The sequence below is a fragment of the Chiloscyllium plagiosum genome, unplaced genomic scaffold (genome assembly GCF_037043375.1).
Source record: "Chiloscyllium plagiosum isolate Xiang-an unplaced genomic scaffold, Cpla_swu_hap1 HiC_scaffold_17, whole genome shotgun sequence".
Classification (NCBI taxonomy): Eukaryota; Metazoa; Chordata; class Chondrichthyes; order Orectolobiformes; family Hemiscylliidae; genus Chiloscyllium; species Chiloscyllium plagiosum.
The window spans coordinates 29,135,490-29,160,187 of record NW_028270155.1 but is presented as its reverse complement, the minus strand read 5'-3'; the positions used below and the strand labels follow the sequence as shown (position 1 = coordinate 29,160,187).

Genomic DNA, 24,698 nt, shown 5'->3' with positions numbered 1-24,698 from the left:
TCCAGGACATTCGACCTTGGACCTTCGGGTGACCATCCTCCAGGGCGGACTTCGGGACAGGTAGCAGCGAAAAGTGGCCGAGCAGAGGCTGATAGCTAAGTTTGGTACCCAGAGGGAGGGCCTCAACCGGGACCTTGGGTTCATGTCACATTACAGGTGACCACCATTGCACTATACACATGCACAGACACTCCTACATACACACACTCTCACACACACACAGGCACTCCTGTACACACATACACACGGACACACATATACACAGACGCGCACACAGACACCCACACACACCCTTACAGACACACACACTCCCACACTCACACATGCACCCCCTCACAGACTTAAGACACTCTACACTCACTACACACACAAATACACTTTTTCACACTCATAACCCCCAACCCAGACAGACAGACAGACAGACAGACAAAGACCCACATGCACATATATATTTTGTGGGGTGAATTTGTACTTGCAGGGTTACATCGTACATTGCTCAAAAACTGCATGCATTCATGTAGAACTCTGAGCTCAAAAACTGCATGAATTCATGTAAAACTCCGTTATCTCACTTTTTAGATGAGAATCAATCTAAACGTCATGGCATAGACAGAGAACACAGGGGGCTAACACCTTCAACATATTGTCAAGCTATCACCATTGTTAACAGCTAACCTGAGAATGCAACTTTTTAAAAAAAAGGTTTTGTGATTTACACATGAAAGAAGTGAAACTATCATGGTATTCAAACAGATGAAAGACTTGACAGACAATCAATTTTTCAATGTATAATTTCAGTTACATCACACTAAATTTTTGCTATAAATTCTGTTTTATAATTGAGCCCTCCACTATCACCTGATGAAGGAGCAATGCTCTGAAAGCTAGTGTGCTTTCAATTAAACGTGTTGGACTATAACCTGGGTGTTGTGTGATTTTTAACTAGGAATCCCTGATTTGGAAGTCAAAATGGTTACCCAGTGACTCTGTTGCTGATTCCTCCTCCAGACTGCCATCTTGGAAATCATAAAATTAAATCTTAGGGTACATTGCACAGTTAGCAACTGTTTGCACATCATATCCACAGACCATGACATTAGATACATACCAGCCTCACCGCATTATTGCGTACAGTTCTGCACATCAATGCTGCAGTTTGGAGCACAGTGACAGCTCTCATTGCAATGCTGCTGCAAGGACACTTGCAGGGTATGGCAAGGGCAGACACACATCTTATGGATTTGACCAGGGTGAATCTCAGGCATCCTCACTTGCTCTTTTAGCGCTCACTCACTTTGAGCCCCACAACATCTCTGCTTTACCTTGCCCATGTGCCCTTTGCTCAGGTCAGAACTAACAGGGTACTTCTGTTTTGCCTTGCCATGGCAGCAGATGCAAGGCCATGCAGCTTGTCATGGTTGTCAGCACTCCATAGTCAAAGGAATAAACGTGATGCTGTATGGAACCATGCGGTGTCAATGACATTTCTGCATCATGTGCCAGCTGTGTATATGCCACAAACACTCCCTGTACATCAACCATATGGCCAAGGTTTAAGAGCTAGTCCTCAGGTCAAGGCCCCTCAGGCAGGGGATGCAAGCACAGTAAGTCAAGGACAATAACCAATATAAATCCAGGGGCTTGGGCATGGTCAGTCGGCACTCCAGGAAGCCATTATCATAATTGTCTTCTTGTGGGAAGTGAGGAACCAAATATTGGGGATCCACCCACCACCTGTCTTTGTTCTTTCTGTCCTATTGTAGGCAGTTTTTGTATGGAATGAAACAAAGGAAAAGATTGAGTGAGATGAAAGCAGCTGGCATCGTTGTTAGTGTTGGTGCAGATCGTAAAAGAGATGATGAGCTTTTCTGAATGAGTAGGAATGCAGAGGCCACACAGGTTTAGTAATCTGGGGGAACTGGGTGGGTGAAACTGTGTGAGGCTTCATACTATATGCAATCATGGTAATTTTGGAGCATGAGACTTGGGGAAGCAGAGATAGAATGAGTGTGGGTACCAAAAAGAAGATAGTAGTACTTACCTTCATGGAATGGAAAACAACCTTCTTCCTTTACTGCTGTGTATTCCTTGAGGCTGTGATGACTACACTGGCCCTGATGATAACATTGAACGAGGCTGGCAAGGTGCCATGGCCTCCACCTCTTTGGAGAAGACGATGATCCTCCACTTCATCACCCCACCAATCAGGACCTCAAGGTGCTAGTTCATAAAGTGGGGTGTTAATTTATCCTTACCTGCCATATCTGGACAAATGTCATAAACATTGCTGGGCGGCTCAAGATTGTCATCATGTGCCTGGATGAAAAAGGGCCTTCTAAAAAGTTGCTGGTACTAGGAATCCCAGCAGTGACAAAATATGTTGGTGCAGGCTTGGAGGATGGAAAGGCCTGTTCCTGTACTGTATCTTTCTTTGTTTTTAGTTCAGTGATGTATTTATGACTTCGGCGAGTGGCAGAATTGGATAACAATGGATGAGTGTGACACTATAGGAATGTGGTACTTAGTTAATAAGGCATGTTTAGGATGCTAGCAGGAAAAAACTTATTAGGCCTCATTAGAAAAAAACCTCCATGCAAGTGTACAAAAATGACAATTAGCCAATTTCTCATAGGATTCAGCATCAGCTCTCTTTGGGAATTCTTCTAAGTCCTCTACAGTGAATACTTTTTCAACATCTACTCCATTTTTTTGTTTTTCATAATCAATTCCTCAGATCTATTCTCTAGAGGAGCAACACAAACTATATTTGTTCTTTCTCCATTTATATATTTGTAGAAATTCTTACTATTTGTTTTGTATTGCTAGATAGCTTTCTCTCATACTCTATTTTCTTCCTTTCTTTAGTCATTCTTTGCTGGTTCTTAATACTGACCAACCACTAATCTTTTCAGATTTAATTATCTTTCACTTCCTTATTTGGATATAAATGATGTGGCTTTCTCAACAAGTCTTTCCTTCTCACAGGGATAAAACTTTGTTGAGAATTATTAAATAATGTCTAAAATGTTTGTGATTGCATCTCTAGTGTTCTACTTTTTGTAGCTGCCCAGTTCATTTAGATTTGTCTAAGTGCCTTTATAATTACTGAATTCAGGTTCAAAGGGTACTCTTAGACTCAAACTTCTCTTCTTAAAATTGGTTTTGAAATTTTATAATGTATATGATTGCTGTCATTTTGAGGCTCCTTTACTATGAAGTTATTGATTAATTGTGTCTCAATGTTCATTACTAGGTTTGGTTAGATTTAGAATGTATTGCTTTAAAAAAATTGTCCTGAATACACTATATGAACTTATTTTCTACATTACCTCGATTAGTCTAATTCATTTACATGTAATTAAAGTCATGCATGATAATTCCAATTGTTTTTACATGTCCAATTTATTTATTTCTGTATACACTGCTCCATGATTTGGAGGGCCTATAAACTACTTTCACAGGTGAATTCTTGCCTTTCCTATTTCCTATCTCTGTGCAAACTGATTTTACATCTTGATCTTTAAAGCTTAGTTCAACTCTCTGTACTGTACTAATAACATACCTAATCCAAAGAGAGCTACCCCAATATCTCTTACTATCTTACCTTTAAGAAATGTCAAACATTCTTCAATATTTAGCTCCCAACCTCTTTCAACCTGCAACTATCTATATAATGGCTGTCAGGTCGTATTTCTTTATTATCTTTGTCGATTTGTGTTTATACAACAGTTTCTTGCCTGCACTGCAGCCTGCTTATCATTCCCTCTGAGGGTTTTTCAGTGGACAATGCATATGGTGGGTGTTCTGCCAGTCTTAAGGCCACTCTCCCAGTTGTTTCCTCCAACCATCCTTTCATTGGATCCAACTGTCAGTTAGATGACACTGTAAAGGCTCAACTCCAAAGTCCTGGTACCTGAACTCACCGTGTGAAATGTTCCTTTCACACTACTCAGCCTTTTTTTAGATTAGATTAGATTAGATTACATACAGTGTGGAAACAGGCCCTTTGGCCCAACAAGTCCACACTGACCCGCCGAAGCGTAACCCACCCATTCCCGTACATTTACCCCTTTACCTAACACTACGGGCAATTTTAGCATGGCCAATTCACCTGACGTGCACATCTTTGGACTGTGGGAGGAAACCGGAGCACCCGGAGGAAACCCACGCAGACACGGGGAGAACGTGCAAACTCCACACGGTCAGTCGCCTGAGGTGGGAATTGAACCCGGATCTCTGGCGCTGTGAGGCAGCAGTGCTAACCACTGTGCCACCGTGCCGCCCACTGTGCCACCGTGTCTGACCCTATCTATGTGGAGCACTGATCTGAACAGCTGAACTTGCTGCCTGTTTGCCATGTTGACATAACTGCTTGGTGCACTGATGCTGCGTGACCCCAGTCCATAATTACAAATTGACATGGGCCAAAATAACAATCAATTTTTACTTAAATGGCAATAAGTGAGTGACTGCCTTTGACATTAAGGCTTGTTAGAGACAAAAAAAATGGCAGATGCTGGAATCTAAGGTAGACAAGTAGGAGGCTGGGAGAACACAGCAAGCCAGGCAGCCTCAGAAGGTGGAGAAGTTGACATTTTGGGTGTAACCCTTCTTCAGCTCCTGTAGCTGCCTGGCTTTCTGTGTTCTCCCAGTCTCCTGCTTGTCTACCTTTGACATCAAGGCAGCATTTGACTAAATGTGGCATAAAGAGCCTTAGCAAAGCTATTCAGTGAGGACTTAGACGAAAGACTGTCTACTGGTTGAAGTCATACCTAGCATGAAGGAAGATGGTTGTGGTTGTCAGAGGTCAGAGCTGAAGATGTGTTGCTGGAAAGGCGCAGCGGTCAGGCAGCATCCAAGGAGCAGGAGAATCGACGTTTTGGGCATGAGCCCTTCTTCAGGAATCGGGCTCATGCCCGGAACGTCGATTCTCCTGCTCCTTGGATGCTGCCTGACCTGCTGCGCCTTTCCAGCAACACATTTTCAGCTCTGATCTCCAGCATCTGCAGTCCTCACTTTCTCCTAGTTGTCAGAGGTCAGTCATCTCATTTCCAAAATATTTCACAGGAATTCATCAGTGTAATCTCCCTCCATTGTAATGACCTACAAGGTTAGAAATGGTCATGTGCATCATCCGTGAACAATGTTCAGACATTTGTAACGCTTCAGATATTGAAGCAGTCTATGTCCGAATGCAGCAAGACTTGGAAAATGTTCAGGTTTGTGCTGACAATTAGAAATGGGTAATAAAGACTGGCCCAGCTGGTTACTCCCATTTTCCCAGAATGAATGGGAAAAGAATGCTTATTTTCATCACCATGAACTGTTCTCACAAGAATTGCAATCTGCTCTTTCTAAAATGGGTTCCAAGTGTGAAGATGTCAAAATGCTATTTCAACTGTGCCCAAAGAATTTTACACATCCCACTCTCCCCCTGCCTCCAAGGGGATCCTCAAAGGGGTCAGAAAATGATGGCCCGAGTAACAGAGAAAGGTGAAAAGAAATTGTTTTAGGATATGCATACTGTGCACAGGCCTATTGATATTAAACAATAGATTTGGGTAAATGTTGCCACTCCATATGTAAAAGAGTTTACCAGTTTTATAAACTGTTTAGAAAAGCATTATAAAATGTGTGAAAATGGACACTGCTCTATAGAAACTTCAGTTAGCTGAAGAAGGGCATGTTATTCAATTATATTCAAAGTTGATAAAGCAATAAGAATGTAACACCACCTAAATAGTGGATAGTGAATCATTTACAATGCTAAGACTATTGTGTATGGAACTATTTGCAGACTGTCACATTCCACTCCATATGTGGTTCAGTTGAAAACAATAAATTAATTACTTAAAGTAAAACCATCAGCTTTGCAAGATTTGAAATCCATCGGTTCTACACATCAACATCATATTACATTGGATGGATTAATCATTCATTTTTAAAAGCAATAAGTTTTATTAAATAAAAACAATATCCAAACTGTAAAGAAATAACTGAATGAATAACAATAATTTTTCAATCACGTATGTCTTAGAAAAGTCTTATTTCTTTCTGTAATTCTATTTAGACTTACTTATTTCTTAGCCATCAATCAATTAAAGAACATGACTGAAAATGACTTTGTTATTTTAAAGGGGTGCTAAACACCAATTACAATTTTAGAAAGAAAACAATCCACCTAGTAGAATGGAGGTGAAGGGGGTGATATGTGAGACGCACATGAGAAGGCATAAAAATAGCTTGCAGTAGTGAGAAGCACAAATGAATCAAAATAGGGTGAAGGTAAGACTTCTATTAAATGTTGCAACACAACCTTGAAATGTAAATACCTTGATAGGGTTAAGGCAAGCTTGGATTCCAATTGGTGGTGCTAAGCATTATCAAATGGTGGAAGCTGTTTCCTGAGCATAAACAGCAAATACAGACAGGAAACATGATAGTGCCTTTGCTACTTGAGGAGGAAGACAGACATTGCCTTGGAAGGCCAGCAGACTCACAAAAGTGGCCAAATTGAAAGCTAATGCACAAGATCCTGCAATTACCTGCTTTAAAACAAAATGTTTAATTTCTGTCTGTTTTGAACCTGATGTCTGCACTAATATGCAGACTGTTCAGGTTTGGCAATGCATGAACTGAAAATTACCTTCTTATTCTCCCCAGCCTGTTAACAAGCTCCTCAAGGAGCTTAACAGGTCCTTAATTAGAGAGGAGTGGGATTCCTGATCTCCCCCTATTTTAAATATTGTGTTGTATAGTGGAGTTTGCATGATGTAGCCCTGCCCCCTGGGATTGCGTGTTTGAAATCGCACCAACAGCCAGAGCTGCCTCCACTGGCAAATAAATATCAAACACCATGAATAGTAACAAATAAAGATTTGGAATCCACTACAAATAATAAATTATTTGTGAGAACTCTGAAGAAAAAGTGGCAGCAATTTCTTTCAGCCTAAAATCTACATTGGGTTTCTGCCATTGTCGTAGATGATGCTGATTCTTTTTGCTACTATTACTTTTTCCTTGAGTCAGAAGTGTGAATGGACTTGGAAGTGGAAGGATTCATGAAATATTCATAATCTAGATTGCCCTCAGATGCATAGATTTTATAATTAAAAAAGAACTGATGTGCGGATCTTCATTGAGAGCTCTTTGCAAAGCCTGGCACATTGGGAACATCATGTTTATTGCTTTTGAAATTCTGCTATAGGATTCTGGAGCACAAACACCTAATGTATTTCTTTGACATCATTCTCTCTGTTATTTTATGTCAAGTCGCCAACCTATGTACCATCCATGAAATAGTGGAGATTTGAGACAAATGTAAATTTAAAGAATACTGTAATTGTGAAAAATCTTAGTAATGTTGAAATAAAGTTGTAAATAAAGAGTTTATGATTTAAGGAGTGTGATTTATACATTAAAATATAGTTTATTTTTGAGTTTGGATTTCAAATTAATGGCATATGGGTGTTTGTCTATTTTTTGTGAAGGGGTTTAACAATTAACTGGATCAGTCGTTTCAGAACTAAGATTTTAAAACCAGTATGTATCAAAGAGCAGGTGATTTGAAGGCTTTCTGCGAGTTAGTAGTAGTTTACGACAGGAGAAAAACACTTAGTAATAGATTAGCAAAAGCTAAATGAGCAAGATTTTTTATATTAGTTAAAAACTTTTGAGAACAATTTAAAGGAGACTTTACTTTGTCGTGTGTTTTGAAATCTTTCAAACTGCATTACATTTAGATAATTAGTTTTTAAAAAATTGTATAATAAATATCTTTTTCATGCCAAATGCATGATTAATGACATGAGCAGCAGAGAATTCTGTGAAAAAAGTGGTCAGGACTCATGGAGGAAGACTTGCCATGAAACTCCCTGAAAAGGAAACTTGGTCAAAATATGTGAAAGTATAGCCTAAAAATATTGTGTAAATTTTCATGTAGTCAGAAAAGATTTTTTCCTTTACTGTAATATGACAATCTCTCAAGCAGATGTGTGGTTTTGAATTCTATTTTGTATTTCATAAGTTACTGGGAGTTCTTCTTTTGGAGCTAATGTACGGAACAATGTCAAACAAGCATTACTCTGCAATGGATGAGAAAAATAAATAAATTGTCATACTTTCTTTAATTGGTCAAGTTGAGCAGTCTGGAGATTGTAATCTGTATCGGAATGGAAGTGTGTGGCTTTGTAGGAGGTAAAATCTGTTTGGAGTTTTACAAGCGACTCTTCCCATCCAATAACCTGGAATGAAAATAACTTCATTTTAGAAAGAGAACACACTTGAAATTTGAAGTATCTTAAAAAAGCAATTATATGCACCTTATTTTCCTTTATTTTTATTTGTTGCCAATATTTTCATTGAAATATTTTGCAGTATTCTGACAATGCATCTGCTTGGTGCTTTGGGTTGAGGAAATACACTTATTTTTCTTTAATTTGTTCATGGGATGTGGGCATCTTGTGCTAGGTCAGCACTTAGTGCCCATTCATAATTGCTCAGAGGGCAGTTAAAAGTGATCCAGATTGTGGTGGGTATGGAGTTATGTGTCGGCCACATCATGTGAGGTTGCCAAACTTAGTATATCAATGAATCAGTTGGATTTTTATACAATGAAACTGTGGTTGCATGATCACCATTAGGACAGATTTTTTTGAATTCTAATTTCACCATCTGCCAAGGTGGAATTCAAACCCATGTCTCTGGCACATTAACCTGGGCTTCTGGATTACTAGTTCAGTGACATTTCACAACAACACCACCTCCTTTGGGGTATATAATTAAAGACATGTATAGCCAGAAATTGTGTGCAGTTATTGAAAGGAAAAAACAGCACAAATATGCCTTGGAAGAAATTTGCTGTCAGTGCATTTTCCCAGGCATATATGATTACGGTTTCATTATTTTCATGGTGATGTAGTGATAATATAATGAACTAGCAATCCAGAGGGTCAGAATGAGGATACGGGTTCAAATGGCACCATGGTAGCTATTTAGGCAATTTGGGTTGGGCAACAATTGATGCCTTCTTGGTGGTGCCTACATCCAATGAACACAAAAAAGGCACTTTTCTTTTAGCCTTTTTTTCCCTTCCTCATTGCTCAGGGACTGTGACAACTTTACGTTTCCTTTTAGACAGTTGAAAATGTGCAGGATGGATTTTGGACAAAGAAAAACACCTTATTATAGAATAGAGTAGAATATCCTTTCTTGTCACGTGTACTCCTTCGTAGCTGCACAGTGAAAAGCTTTCACAATGTCTGCCTTCTTATGGTGACATCTTAGGTACAAGTACTGAGGTACAATCTTGGATACAACAGAGGAACAAAAGTACTTTTACAGAATTTAAAGATATGTGAGAAATAAAACATCACTAAGGGTTGACATTACAGTAAGATAAGAAATTTCAAACAAACATTAGAGTGTAGCAGCTCAACACACATGTGATCTTTCAAGGTGCCACAGAGTAGATTTTATCTCTAATTTTTATTGGCGAAGTGGTGACCTGCCTTCTTGAACTGCTGCAGTACTTGGCATGTGGATGCATCCACAATGCTGGGTTTTGACCCAGAGCAAGTGAAGAAAGGCAATATAGTTCCAATTCAGGATGTTGTGAGTCTTGTAGATGGGAGTATTACCATGCATCCGCTGCCCTTGATCTTTTAAGTGGTAGATGTTGTGGGTTTGAAAGTTCCTTTGCAAGTGGTGCTTGATAGCACTGATAATGACCTCTTTTATCATTTTGGTGATGACCAAGAATAGACTGATAGAGTGGTAATTAGTCTGGTTAGATTTACCCTGCTTTTTGTGCAAAAAAAAACCCACAACAATTTTTCACATTGGTAAGTCGATACCAGTGCTGGAACTGTGCTGAAACAGCTTGGTTGGGGGAATGGTTGATCTGGAATGTCATTAGTGCCTACAGCCTTTGCAGTATCTAAAATCTTCCAGCCATTTCTTGATATGGTGTTGAATAAATTGAATTGGCTAAAGCCTGGCAGTTGGATGCTGGGAATCTCAGAAGGAAGCCAAGACAGATTGTGCACTCCACACCTCTGAAGAAGGATGTCAATGTTTCAGCCTTCTCTTTTGCACTGAGAGGATGGTGATAGTTGTGGAATTTCTTATTCTTGTTTAATTGTCTGCCACCATTTAGAACTGGATGTCGGACAGCTGCAGAGCTTAAATCTGATCTGTTAATAATAACACAATGCTTCTGATATTTGGCATGCATGTAGTCCTGTTTTTGCTTCAGCAGAAGCACTTTACAGGACTATGTTAATCTCTTGCTTTGTTTGTACAGAAAAACTTCTAAATGCACATTCTTTGAGGAATAGAGTAGGAATTCAGATTATAGCCAACTAGCATGTACCTAAGCAATGTGCATTCAAGAGGTTGTGATTGAGGAAATGGGGAAAAAATTGGAAAGTTCAATGGTCACTCGTCCTGAGTCCTTACCTAATAATATATTCAGGTCTACTTGCTTACCTGCAAGCAGCCTATCTGCAACAAACCATAAGTCTGCTTTCCTAGACAAACTGGGATCGTTTGTCTGTTGTAGGACCACAATGTAAAGTCTAACACAAATAGGCAGAGCTTCCCCAATTCTACCTGTGTGATGACTCAACACCAGGATTGTTTACATTTCATCAGGTTGCAGGTAACATGCACTGGCACCTTGCCACTTTAATTGAATTGAGTCTAATGCTGAATTTGCCTTTGGGATCAAGGGAGGGTTGGTTAGTAGCCAGACCAATCTCTCCACTACCTTGTGGTCTGCTTTAGGTTCAAGTCAGACTTCTATCCCTTGGCACCAGTCACTGTACTTCTCCAATTAAGTTTAATTATACAATATACAGTACACATTATTAAACTAACCTGAGCTTCATTTTAAAGAACAAAATGAGTTTCTAATTGTTTACTATGCTTAGTCAACTCGGTAACCTGTCTGGTATTTGTCACAAAATGGTTAAGGGGAAAATAAAATGCAAGTTCAGATAGAACGTTTATAAATTCTTAAGTGAAAATTTTTTGGTCAGCTCATGATTAGATGTGGAGACTATTAAAGCTATTTCAGACGACTGTAACTAAATCAGCTTTTTTTGAGATGTTTTTTCTTTCAAATTTCTACTTGTTAGCTTAATAGTGAAGGTGTGGGGTTGATTAAATTATTTGGTACAGAAGCACAGGCTTTAACACTGCACACAATAAAGCAAACCATGCTGTGTCCAGGTAATCTAAAACTGTAAATCAAAACCAAGTAAGGTTGTAAAATCAATCTTTTCGTGTTACCTCCAGGGCAAACACAATTTATAAATGCACCATTCAGATAACCTCCAATGCAATGTTAACAAGGCCTTAATGTCACACCTGTCTTAAAATGCAGATAGCTTGCTTAAAAAACATGTAAAACAATTTTATTACTAAAACAAGAAAAATCAAACTTTGTCGTAAAACATGGTATTCCATAACTAATTGTATTTTAAACTTCAGTTATAAATAAAAATATTTCCATTAACATCATGATGGCCAAAGAACACAACTTAATCTGAAGGTTATTTCATTAATGAGAGAAAGCCAAATAAGCAGTGTGGTAAAATTTCACAGGAAGGGATATTTTCCTTAAGAGTAAGATGTAGTTATTTATCAGAATACTCTATATATGTGCAGTAGGGCAGAAATAGCGGCCAATATGGAGTTATTTGGGCTTAGACAATTATGCAATGATGTCTTAGTAGATATAGTCTGCTTCTTAAATGTGAAATCTGTTTTTGGAAAGAGTCTTTCCTTAAAATTACTAAAATAGATTTTCTAAATAAATGCAGTTTGTACAAAGAAATCTCTCTTTTGGGAAATGGAACAATGGAATGATTGAAATAAATTTCTTTGTAGATATGGAGGGAAGGAGGCAACAATTGGGATAACTCTTTCTTTAGTCTTAAGTATGTAAGCAGATCACTTGATTAAAATCTGCTGTAATGCTACTACAAGAAATGCCTTATTTCAAAACAGATAGACTGAGGTCATTCTGGGCATGCACAAAATTCCCATCACTTGACACAAACTGATAATAGTTTAGATAGATGAGAGTAATGAGAGTGACAATTGGAGAAAGTGACACATATGCTGTTCTTACTAGGTTGTGTTGAGGAAAATTGTGAGGACAGGTAAAGGAAGTTTCATTCAACACATTGTCTGTGTTTATCTAATTTGTGATGTGTGATGTGCAAATTGGATGCCAAAGGGTTTTTACAAATACATTAAGGACAAAAGGATAACTAGGGAGAGATGGGACCCCTCAAAGATCAGCAAGGCGGCCTTTGTGCAGAGCCGCAGGAGATGGGGCAGATACTAAATGAGTATTTTGCATCAGTATTTTCTGTGGAAAAGGATATGGAAGATAAAAAAAGTAGCGAAATAGATGGTGACACCTTGCAAAATGTCCATATTACAGAGCAGGAAGTGCAAGATGTCTTGAAACGCAATTATAAAGGTAGATAAATCCCCAAGTCCTGGTCCCTAGAACTCTGTGGGAAGCTAGAGAAGTGATTGCTGAGCTTCTTACTGAGATATTTGTATCATCGATAGTCACAGGTGAGGTTCCGGAAGATGGGAGGTTGGCTAATGTGGTGCCACTCTTTAAGAAGGCTGGTAAGGAGAAACCAGGGAACGATAGACCAGTGAGCCTGATATCGGTGGTGGGCAAGTTGTTGGACGGAATCCTGAGGGACAGGATGTACATGTATTTGGAAAGGCAAGGACTGATTAGGGATAGTCAACATGGCTTTGTGTGTGGGAAATCATGTCTCACAAACTTGATTGAGTTTTTTGAAGAAGTAACAAAGAAGATTGATGAGGGCAGAGCGGTAGATGTGATCTGTATGGACTTCAGTAAGGCATTCAACAAGGTTCCCCATGGGAGACTGATTAGCAAGGTTAGATCTCACGGAATAAAGGGAGAACAAGCCATTTGGATACAGAACTGGCTCAAAGTTAGAAGACAGAGGGTGGTGGTGGAGGGTTGTTGTTTTCGACTGGAGGCCTGTGACCAGTGGAATGCCACAAGGATTGGTGTTGGGTCCTCTACTATTTGTCATTTACATAAATGATTTGGAGGCGAGGTACAGTTAGTAAGTTTGCAGATGACACCAAAATCGGAGGTGTAGTGGACAGCGAAGAGGGTTACCTTAGATTACAATAGGATCTGGATTAGATGGGCCAATGGGCCGAGAAGTGGCAGATGGAGTTTAATTCAGATAAATGCGAGGTGCTGGATTTTGGGAAAGCAAATCTTAGCAGGACTTATACACTTAATGGTAAGGACCTAGAGAGTGTTGCTGAATAAAGAGACCTTGGAGTGCAGGTTCATAGCTCCTTGAAAGAGGAGTCGCAGGTAGATAGGTTAGTGAAGAAGGTGTTTGGTATGCTTTCCTTTATTTGTCAGAGTATTGAGTACAAGAGTTGGGAGATCATGTTGCAGTTGTACAGGACATTGGTTAGGCCACTAGATTAGATTAGATTACTTACAGTATGGAAACAGGCCCTTCGGCCCAACAAGTCCACACCGCCCCGCCGAAGCGCAACCCACCCATACCCCTACCCCTACCCCTACATTTACCCCTTACCTAACACTACGGGCAATTTAGCATGGCCAATTCACCTGACCTGCACATCTTTTGGATTGTGGGAGGAAACCGGAGCACCCGGTGGAAACCCACTGTTGGAATATTGCGTGCAATTCTGATCTCCTTCCTATTGCAAAGATGTTGTGAAACCTGAATGAGTTCAGAAAAGATTTACAAGAATGTTGCCAGGGTTGGAAGATTTGAGCTATGGAGAGAGGCTGAACAGGCTGAGGCTGTTTTCTCTGGAGCATTGGAGGCTGAGGGGTGACCTTAAAGAGGTTCACAAAATTATGAGGGGCATGGATAGGATAAATAGACAAAGACTTTTCCCTGGGTCAGGGAGTCCAGAACGAGAGGGCATAGGTTTAGAGTGAGAGGGGAAAGATATAAAAGGGACCTAAGGGGCAACCTTTTCATGCAGAGGGTGGTACGTGTATGGAATGAGCTGCCAGAGGAAGTGATGGAGGCTGGTACAATTGCAACATTTAAAAGGCATTTGGATGGGTATATGAATAGGAAGGGTTTGGAGGGATATGGGCCAGGTGCTGGCAGGTGGGACTAGATTGGGTTGGGATATCTGGTCGGCATGGACAGGTTGGTCCGAAGGGTCTGTTTCCATGCTGTATATCTCTATGACTCTGTATAAAGGGACTGATATTTCTCAATTACGCATCTATTGTCACATCTTAAAGACAATGTCAACTTCCATAACAATGTTAAAATCAAATTACTGCGGATGCTGGAATCTGAAACCAAAAGAGAAAATGCTGGAAAATCTCAGCGGGTCTGGCAGCATCTGTAAGGAGAGAAAAGAGCTGACGTTTCGAGTCTAACTCACCCGTTGTCAAAGTCCAGCTTTGACAAAGGGTCAGTTAGACTCGAAACGTCAGCTCTTTTCTCTCCTTACAGATGCTGCCAGACCTGCTGAGATTTTCCAGCATTTTCTCTTTTGGTTCCATCCCAATGTTTTCCTCTTTTTCTGGACAAAGCATTTGTCTTTTAGCATGGTTAATATGGTATTCAACTGTGTCCTTAAAAATAATTTTTTTTCTATTTCCCCTCACATTTTTCCAATTTCCATATGATGTTCCATATATGTTTTGGCCACTCACTTAACATATTTGCATTCCTTCTCAATTCTTTATATCCTCCTCACTTTTCCTCACAAATGTTAGACTGACATATAGTTTTCTGATTTCTGTGTCCTTCCTTTCTTGAAGAGCATTTGTTACATTTACAGTTTTTTGATCCATTGTGCTATAGCTTCACATTTGTTTAATTTCTGTTTGATGTGTAAACTTTATTTCTAAATTTAAGTTCCATCTCTCATATTCTCCCTGCAGTCAGCCAAGTGACCTGTCAAAGAACAGTATAACAGAATTTAAAGCAATGGGTGTCTGTGAGAGAAATGAATTATTGCTTGCTTGACTACTTTAAGCTAATAGTTGAGGTTAGAGGGATACAGAAATAATATGTCTGATAACTACCCCACTTCTGAATAACTGAAAATGGGCATCTCTGATAGCAAAGAGTGCCGTGCAGTTCCTCATCGCAGCAAGCACTTCCTGTTTCTCCAATTGGTCCTTCAATGATGTACAGCATTTACTTATCACATTATTTTCCTTCTATAGTAGTGTCACTCCTGTCACTGTACAATTTGCTAAAGGTGCACCAATCCGCTATTATTCTGTAAAATCTTGCTACTGTATGTTAAAGGGCATTTTGAATGAACCAAGGACACAAACAACAGACAGCACCAACTCCATCAGCAAGGACAGCGTCCTTGAACTAGTAGACTGTACCTCACAACCCATGTCACCTTCAACAACAAGACTTACAAACAAATCAATGGGACACCCATGGGATCACCAATATCAGATTTCTTGGCAGAAGCAGTTATGCAGAGGTTGGAATGAGCAGCCCTCCCCACTATCCAGCCCAAGCTTTGGACCTGCTATGTGGATGACACCTTTGTCATCAGGGAACAGAACAAATTAGAAGAAACCCACAAACACATAAACAATATCTTTACTGGTATAAACTTCACCAAAGAGGAAGAGAACAACAACAGACTCCCCTTCCGAGATATCACAGTAGGACAGAAATCGAAAGGAGGGCTGCAGACCAGCATCTACAGGAAAGCAACACACACAGACCAGATACTCAATCACAAGAGCAATCAGCCAACACCCACAAACGGAGCTGCATCAGGACATTATTTAAACGAGCCACAACACATGGCAACACGCAGGAACTACAAGATGCCAAAGAAAAACATGTATTCAACGTATTCAAGAACACGATAAGCACAGTCCGCTGATTCTTACACAGCAAACCTAAACAAGAAGACACAACATGCCCAGAGACACTAGCCACCCTGCCATACATCAAAGACATCTAGGAGTTGGCAACCAGACTACTCCAGCCCCTTGGCATCATGGTAGCTCACAAACTTACCAATGCACCGAAACAACTCTTGATGAATCTAAAGGACCATGCACCAACAACCAGCAGAACAAGAGTCATATACAAAATACCCTGCAAGGACTGCAACAAACATTACATCAGATAGACTGGCAGGAAACTAGCCACCAAGATACACGAGCACCAACTAGCTACCAAAGGCGTGACCAACTATCACTGGTATCCTTACACACAAACAATAAGGGACATCAGTTTGACTGGGACAATACATCTATCCTGGGACAGGCTTAACAAAGACATGCGCAGGAATTCCTCGAGACCTGGCATTGATTTGGACCCCATTTATCAACCTCACAGAAAAAGAACCAGAAGCGATATTACCCACCACAACAGAGCAAGACACATAAATAGAAAGTGGGACAGTCCACCAGCGCTTCAACGGAGGCTCACTGATGATGTTACCTAGCATGGTAACGAAACATCTGAGAACAAACCTTCCAGCTCAGCGAGTAAACTTACAACCTGGCATTCTAAATGTTATGATTGCTAGGGCCAACACCATTTTCTTTGCAAGAGCAAGTAGGGAGGCATTATAAATGCTGGCTTAGTCAACAATGTCCAGGTGCTATGAATGAATATATTTTTAAAAACTCCAAGATCTGTCTAGGAAGTGAGTTTCTATCTTCACTGCACACTGGCTTGCTCAATTACCAATAAGGTGCTCAAGTGAATTAAGTAATCATTTTCCTGGGCATCAGTTGAAGGGTTCCTAAAGATGTCTCAGGGATTGCCACTGTCTCCAAAGGGACCACTTACTGATTTTTCAAGATGATATTATCTGTGTGAGACTTGACTGCCATAGGATGAAGGCATCCTGAGACCTCTAAACTATCTTCCAGAGACATGCATGATAACCTTTCAGTGGTTGCATCCCATGTTGGAGTGAAACCCTTCCTGGCTGATGAATATTCCAGGATGGTATAAAGGCACCTTCATTGCCACACGTGTAATGCATGACTCACAATTCCTGTGGGAATTCAGCTTGAGCAGCAAATCTGAGAGCCCTTGCTTACTGACTGGCCTAATCAGTAGTGAATTGAACAGAATTGCCTGTCCTAGCAAACTTGGCACTTGTCACCTGGAAGTTGCAGGTTTTAGTAGCAAATTGTGAGATTTTAAAATATCACAGTGAAACCCTGGAAAGAATAGAGATGATGATGACTGCCACTAACAATCCATGCACAGCTAGCACACTAGGAAGGAGTTCTTCTTCCAGGAGGTTATAAATGTCAGCAACATCCCTATGGCAAAGTTGAAGCCTCCTGAGAATCTGGTGTTCAGTCAGGTTCAGAAGGCTGACCTTGTGCCTGTACAGTGTGCTTGGGAGTATCACCTCCTGAAAAGTAAAACCCTGTACCCATCTCCAGTGCAGATGGTTAAGGAGAAGACTGCTGCTGCCCGCTTGCTCCTTATTGGAGGTCTAAGCAAGAGCTATACTTGGCTCCCAAGCTGCTATGAAGGCTGAAATTGAATATCAAAGCTAAATTTCTCAAAGGTAACAGAAATAACCTCAAGTCTTGGAATTCATCTCCAAAACATCGAAAGCACATTCTCATTCGGCCTGTGTGAGAAATCTTTCATTAAGGTAAGCTGCCATGTCTCAGTATGTAAATACTGTGCTGCTTGTCAATTACTCAGCTATCAATCGCCGCTGTACTCTTGCTTTACCGGTGAGCTCCAGGATGCTCTGAAAATCTGTGGTCTCAGAGTCAAAGGCAGAATCCTGCTTAACACTTCATTGGCATTTAACATGCTAACGTGTCTTTCAGAACAGTTCCATCAGAGTTTCCCATGCTTTAACAAATGTACTCACGATAAATTCAAAGGTTTTCAGTTTCTACTGAATTGCAAACAATTTTTGATTTTTTTCGACATAGACCACTGTCTACTCTGGCAGTTAATAATGCCCACAGCTAATTCTGTTTTTATTTCTGAACACACCTCAATTTTTTTTCTCCAAAATTTGCTTTTATTTATCACTATTTTAGAACTTCATTGGAATTGATTTTTACACTAGATGGTGGAAAAATTTGATTAAAGTCAAGCTAAAGATCAGGACCAGCACAGTAAGAGCTCAAAAGCATACAAATATCAACCTCAGCTGCCGCAAAGCACAGGGTAAGTATTTTGTGGGATGTAAAACATGATAGTCACCTTCTGTAAATCCCCAGGAGTTCCTTTAGTCTGCTTTTATTACAGAAAGTAACCATGAAGGGAAACATTCCAGGCATTCATTCAGCTAACAGGAACACAAATCAATACTGCTTTTCTATCCAAGTGACTTTGTGTGACAAATGCAAGCCTTGTTCCTTGATGACATATTTGCAAATTGAACAGTCAAATAACTTCTGCTTTAAAATCAATACAAAAACCCAAGATAACACAAAAACATGCCGATTTCACGTGAGCTTTTTAATGGGTCATTGGCTTAGCTGTTGACTGAATTTAATTCCCGAGTTTTGAGTTTGTTTTTTATCACTTTATCTTTCAGATTTAGTTCTGTGTCATTTAAAGTAAAAAAGTCCTGTTTCTAATTAAGGTTTATTATATTAACCCTTATAATATTGCACATCCCTGGGAATTTTTTTTTGGACAAGTTAACATTCCAGAGTCAGATTTTATAAACAGCCATAACTTGAGAAGTTGATGCATGGATAAGTCTTTCATATACTGGTATTCTACTTAAAGATTTTTTTTTTTACTTTTTGGAAAATGGAATAACTATCTTTCACACCATCCCTTGTTCAAGAACATAACTTGTTCAATACTATTTTAATGCTGTGACATGTGAGCAGTCCAATAGTCAATACACCACTGATCATCTAAACAGTGGCAGAACTGGCCTAAAACATTACTAGACAGTCAGTTCAGAATCACAGCCCTATTTAGACAAATTGCCGTCATTATATTCAGTGTAAAAACCTATTCTACTGACACAATGGTAAACCTTCCACCTTGGTATCATTATCTAGTGGCTGTTCAAAAAGGATACCTGACACCAAACAAAACTATGGGACAGAGAGTGGTTACAATTAAGGGAAACTTGGGTAAATATATGGTGAAAAAAGTAATGTTTTGTTATTTTTGTGTTAAAGTTTTGTGTTATTTAAGTTTAAATCAAACTCTGATCAAAAAAGCGTATGCCTGGATTTAGTCTAATTAACACTTGAACCTTTGTTGTGTTATAAGATGTCATTATTTCACTATTCCAGTCCTTCTTGTCCACTTATAGAGTCATAGATTGGAATATCGCTACTCAATAAAATAACTAGTAATAGTAATATAATGTAAACATGTAGTTAAGCATTCATGACAAATGAATGAGGTAAGGGACTCTGGCATTTTTTTAAATAAAAGATTGTAGTAATACAAGGAAAAGTGGGCATCCAGCAGACTAAGTAAACTATAACCAGCACATAGAAATACCGCTGAAGTAGAATGAAGATAAAATGAAATAAAATAAAATTTGCTAATGACATAAAATAAAATTGCAGAACTTTTCAGAAATATGTCGAGGTAGATTAGTTAGGGCAATGTGAGCCCATTAAAAATGAATGCAGGTGAGATGACAAAGAATAATAAATAAATTGCAGATTTATTCATGGGTACTCTGTGTCTGTTTGCTAAGTGGAAGAATAGGACACTGCACCTGTGGCTCAGTGGAAGCTAGCAATGAGTCATAGGGACTAGCAATCTATAAATATAGTTTTAAAAATAGTAATGGAGAATAGAATGAGATGAAATCTCTGGGACAAAGATTCTTGCAGCTGCGAATGGGTCTCCTTGTCATTTCTTCAAGATTGCAACTTTATATTTATGTTCTGAGGACTCTAGTCTTTCAGGGTCTCAATGAGGAAATCCTTCTGAAAGTTAAATTTTCAAGCAAAGAACTAATAGAGATAGTAAAAAGTCAAGGATTCCAATATCAGGATGCTGTTGAAAATCTCACCAAGGATTTTTTTATAGATGTCACGAAATGGAATTCTTAGTCTAACATAGTTTCAGCACATTAACTTCAGCCAGACAATAGAATTCTTTTCTGTTATACAAGGTTAAATTCTCTTCATTTTATGACTTTCATTGCACAAATAACTGTAAACCTATTAACAAGTTGGGTTTTAAATTGACAATTTTTCAAACATTATTTGATTTCAAGCTGGTCAGAGAGTCATACAGCACAGAAAAAGACCTGGCAGTCCATAACGAACTTAATCCCAAACTAAACTAGTCCATCTGCCTGCTTCTGGCTCATATCCCTCCAAACCTTTCCTATTCACGTATCTATCCAAACGTCTTTTAAATGCTGTGATTGTACCCTCTGTTCTACAACACTACCAAAGGTCCGACCATTAATTGTATAAGCCCTGTCCTTCTTTGTTATACCAAAATGCAATACCTTGCATTTATCCAGATTGAACTCCATCTGCCATTTTTCAGCCCATTGCCCAATCCCTTTGTAATCTTAGAAAAGGTTCTTCACTGTCTACAATGTTACCAATCTTGATGACGTCCACAAATCTACTAACCATGCCTTCTATATTCTCATCCAAATCATTTATATAAATGACAAACAAAAGAGGACCCAGACTGATCCTTGTGGAACTCCACTGGTCACAAGTCTCCAGTCTGAAAAGAAATCCACCACCATTATTCTATGTCTTCTGCCGTTTAACCAAAATGTATCTAATTGGAAAACTCACCCTGAATCCCATGTGACCTAACATTACTAATTAGTCTACCATGCAGAACCTTGTCAAAGGTTTTACTAAAATCCAAATAAACAACCTCTACTGCTCTGCCATCATCAATCTTTTTGGTAACTTCCTCAAAAAAACTCAATCAAGTTTGAGACATGATTTTCTTTGTACAAAACCATGCTGACTATCTTTAACCAATTTTTGCCTCTCTAAATGTCCATAAATCCTATCTTTTATAATCACCTCCTACAATTTACCCATAACCAAAGTCAGACTCTCAGGTCCATAGTTCCCTGGTTTCTCCTTACAACCTTTCTGAAACAAAAGTACAATGTTAGTCACCCTCCAGTCATCAGGCACCTCACCCGTAGTTATAGATGATGCAAATATTTCTGCAAGGGGTCTTGTAAATTTCTTTATTTCCCACAACATTCTGGGATACATTAGATCCCAGAGAATTATTCACCTTTATATTCTTTAAGACCTCCTAAACTTCCTCTTCTGTTATGTGAACTGTTTTAAAACATCAAAGTTTATTCCTCTGCATTGTCTAGACTCCATTTCTTTTTCCACAGTAAACATTGACACAAAATATTTATTTAGTATCTCTCCCATCTCCTGGGCTTCAACATAAAGATGCCTCCTTGATCTTTAAGAGCACCTACCCTCTCCCAAGTTATCCTCTTGCTCTTAATGTATTTGGAGAATCTCTTTGGATTATCCTTAACTTTACCTGCCAATTCTATCTCAGATCCCCTCATTGCTATCCTGATTTCTCTCTTAAAAATGCCCCTACACTCTTTGTATTGATTAAGAAATTCAATTAAATCAAGTTGTCTATATCTAAAATGAGATTCTCTTTTACTCCTGACTAGAACCACAACATCTTTAATGTACAAGTAGTCAGGGATAATTTAGTAAATCTGGCAGAACTGATGGTGAAAGAAGGAGATGAACTTGAGTGTGTGAGAGAAATTAATGATGGAGAGAGTGGCAGGATTGCCGGGGAACCATTTGAAGGAGACATAGTGTTAGAGTTATTTATATATGGAGTAAGGGAATACTGTGATGGCACACCCTGCGTTGCTTGGACGGTGGTAGATGTAGAGGGAAATTTGATACCAGGAGAGCAAGTACTAAGCAAAAGGAGCAGAATTAAAAGCCCTGACAGAACATTGAAAGTAGACAGTTCATGACCATATGTTGGCCAGAGCTCGACAAGGGTACTTTACCTTGTCTGGAGACCACATACAGAACGAAGAAAAAATTAAAGAGTTGATGGAAACAGCTAACTTTCCAAGTGAAGCAGCAGAAGATTGGAGCTCACAGAAAAGCAGAAGTCCTGCAACAATGGGGCAGTCAGTATGTGTGTAAGGCAGTTAAAATGCTTACTGAAACAGTTAAAAATTATATAACACCAGGTTATAGTCCAACAGGTTTATTTGGAAGCACTAGCTTTCGGAGCGCCACAACTGCCTGATGAAGGAGCGTCACTCCGAAAGCTGGTGCTTCCAAATAAACCTGTTGGACTATAACCTGGTGTTGTGTGATTTTTAACTTTGTCCACCCCAGTCCAACACCGGCACCACTAAATCTTTACTGAAACAGTGCAGAAATGTCAAGAAATGGTAGTAGTTACAGAAGGAAGAGAGGAAAGCTTAAAAACACCCCAAGAAACAGTCCCACAACAGGGGAAACAGGAATATGAAAAAGGTGAGGCAATGAGAAGGCAAGATAGAATCTGGAACATGCAAGATCAGGCAGTGCCACCACAGTGAACAAAACAAACAAAAACATATAGGGTAGGATAAAATGCAATATCAGATCACCCGCTGCAAGAAATATCCTGGAATAGGGAGAGATATAGCAAATTGTTGTTAAAGATATGTAGTCTGCACACAGTGCGAGCCAAAGAAAGCAAACAAAATAAAATGGAGCCACCAGCCGAGACCCAGAGGCCCATGGGAACAATTGCAGATGGACTTTACAGGTCTCCTACCCCAGTCCCTGGGAACAAAATCCTGCAAGGTCTTAATAGACAGGTTTACTCGGTGTATGGAAGCATTCCCCTGCTGATTCTGACCGAGGGACACATTTTATAGGGAAAGTAATTAAACAGGTATTTGTACAGTTAGATAGTGAATAGAAATTCCATCTCCCATACCATGCCCAAAGTTCAGGAATGGTACAACAAGGTAGAACAAGGCACTTAAAGCTAGTCTGATTAAGGCCCCAACAGAGACAGGGCAGGAATGGGTTAGAATACACACCCGCTATCCGAATGAAACTGAGGTCAACCCCAACAAAGGAAACAGGGCTGACCCTGTTTGAATTATTGACTGGGCGGGCTATGCAGCTACCTGAGGACGTGGTAGTAGGAGGATTGGTGATGTGCAATGGCAAGGATAGGGTTAAACAATTGGTGAAAAAACTAGTGAAGCAGCTGCATGAGCTGAGAGGGCATGTTGCAGATGTACAGAGAATCAGAGACTGGGATAGGGAGTACAGAAACATCCAAGGTGACACTCCTTAACCTAGGAGATCAGGTAAGGGCGAAAATATTACCAAAACATATGGGACTGCGATCGCGATGGGTTGGACCCTATTAGGCAATTATTACGGGGAATACATGCACTCTAGTGTATTTAAGGGTGGTGGGGCAGGTGAAATGGAAGCACTGGCCCCAGTTGAAGTTATATGGAGCCTAAACATTATCTTTACAGGCTAAAAGCCTTCGTCACCATCCACTTTGGGAACAGACAATGGACTCTGAAATCAGCAGAACCAGAGGAAAGGAAGTCTGATTGCCTGCATGACATTGTAACAGAAAAATTAAATTGTGAATCGTGAAAGGGATTGAGACCGGTGTCGATGGACGTTTGTATTTTGACGAAATGGAATGGTGTTGTGGACTGCATCAGACCAGCAGTCTGATTTCACAATATTATTGCATGGTAATAATTATGTGGAGCAAATTACACATTCACAAATGCTGGATCTAGTACCATTCCATAGTTTGTCTCAAATTCTAGCTGAAACAATAATCTTGGATGCATTTACAATTTTGGCAGGGGAAAAATGGAGAGTATCACCACTCTGACCTCAATTATCGCGATTAATAAAACCTTTGAACACAACAGAAAAGTAATAATTAAAGAACAGAAACAGAAATACTAGTCAAAAAAATGATTTCATCCTCTTTAAACCTGCAATCAGAGTTACTCTAAAATGCTGGCCTTACTTTTTAGGTGTTTAATCTTAGATTCAAACAATAAACTTAGTTTGGTCTAAGCTGATTTTGTTAGACTGGTAGACGTTTCTACAATCTGTTCTTGGTGAAATCACTTGTTTTTATATCAGAAAAGGAACACAATTGACAGATGAAGAATTTTTATTGTCACTTCAGACTGCATGGAACTGATTAGTTTGCTCTAGTGGGAGAATAATTGGTCCAGATTATCCAATGTGCAGACAGTCATTATTCCTGCATTGATGGGAATTATGCCTGGGACCCTGTGGAATTCCTATTGTAGAATACTCAGAGGAATTGCCCAGGTAATTGAAGATTCTGCTGGGCAATTTCTCTACACCTAGAACCTACTGAATGTCTCCATTTAAACCAAAGGGTTCCAATGAAATTAAGTAAATAGTTACTCAGGAAAAGTTAGATTATTAAATATGTTGTCTAGCTCCTGATTACCTATTCAACTGACCCAATACTTACCTCACACACGCCCAACTACATCTCCCCTAGCTTATTTATACACACCAGACCCTGACCCAGCACTAGAGTTGCCAGACCTGACACCCTTACCTACTGCTGATCATTGACGAAGGCCTCTAAGTCCTCCGTTTCTTCCTCTCACACCATTCCAACCAGTATCCTTCCACT

At 39.5% G+C, this 24,698-nt stretch overlaps 1 protein-coding gene across 2 annotated transcripts in view; it reads right to left on the bottom strand.

Moving 5' to 3' along the window:
• pmfbp1 (polyamine modulated factor 1 binding protein 1) overlaps positions 1–24,698 on the bottom strand; it is a 791,959-nt gene that overhangs the window by 180,471 nt on the left and 586,790 nt on the right. For both annotated transcript variants that reach the window (XM_087995767.1, XM_087995768.1), the window contains one exon: positions 8,121–8,243. In XM_087995767.1, coding sequence (XP_087851893.1) covers positions 8,121–8,243 — 123 coding nt within the window. The remainder of the gene's footprint in view (positions 1–8,120; positions 8,244–24,698) is intronic.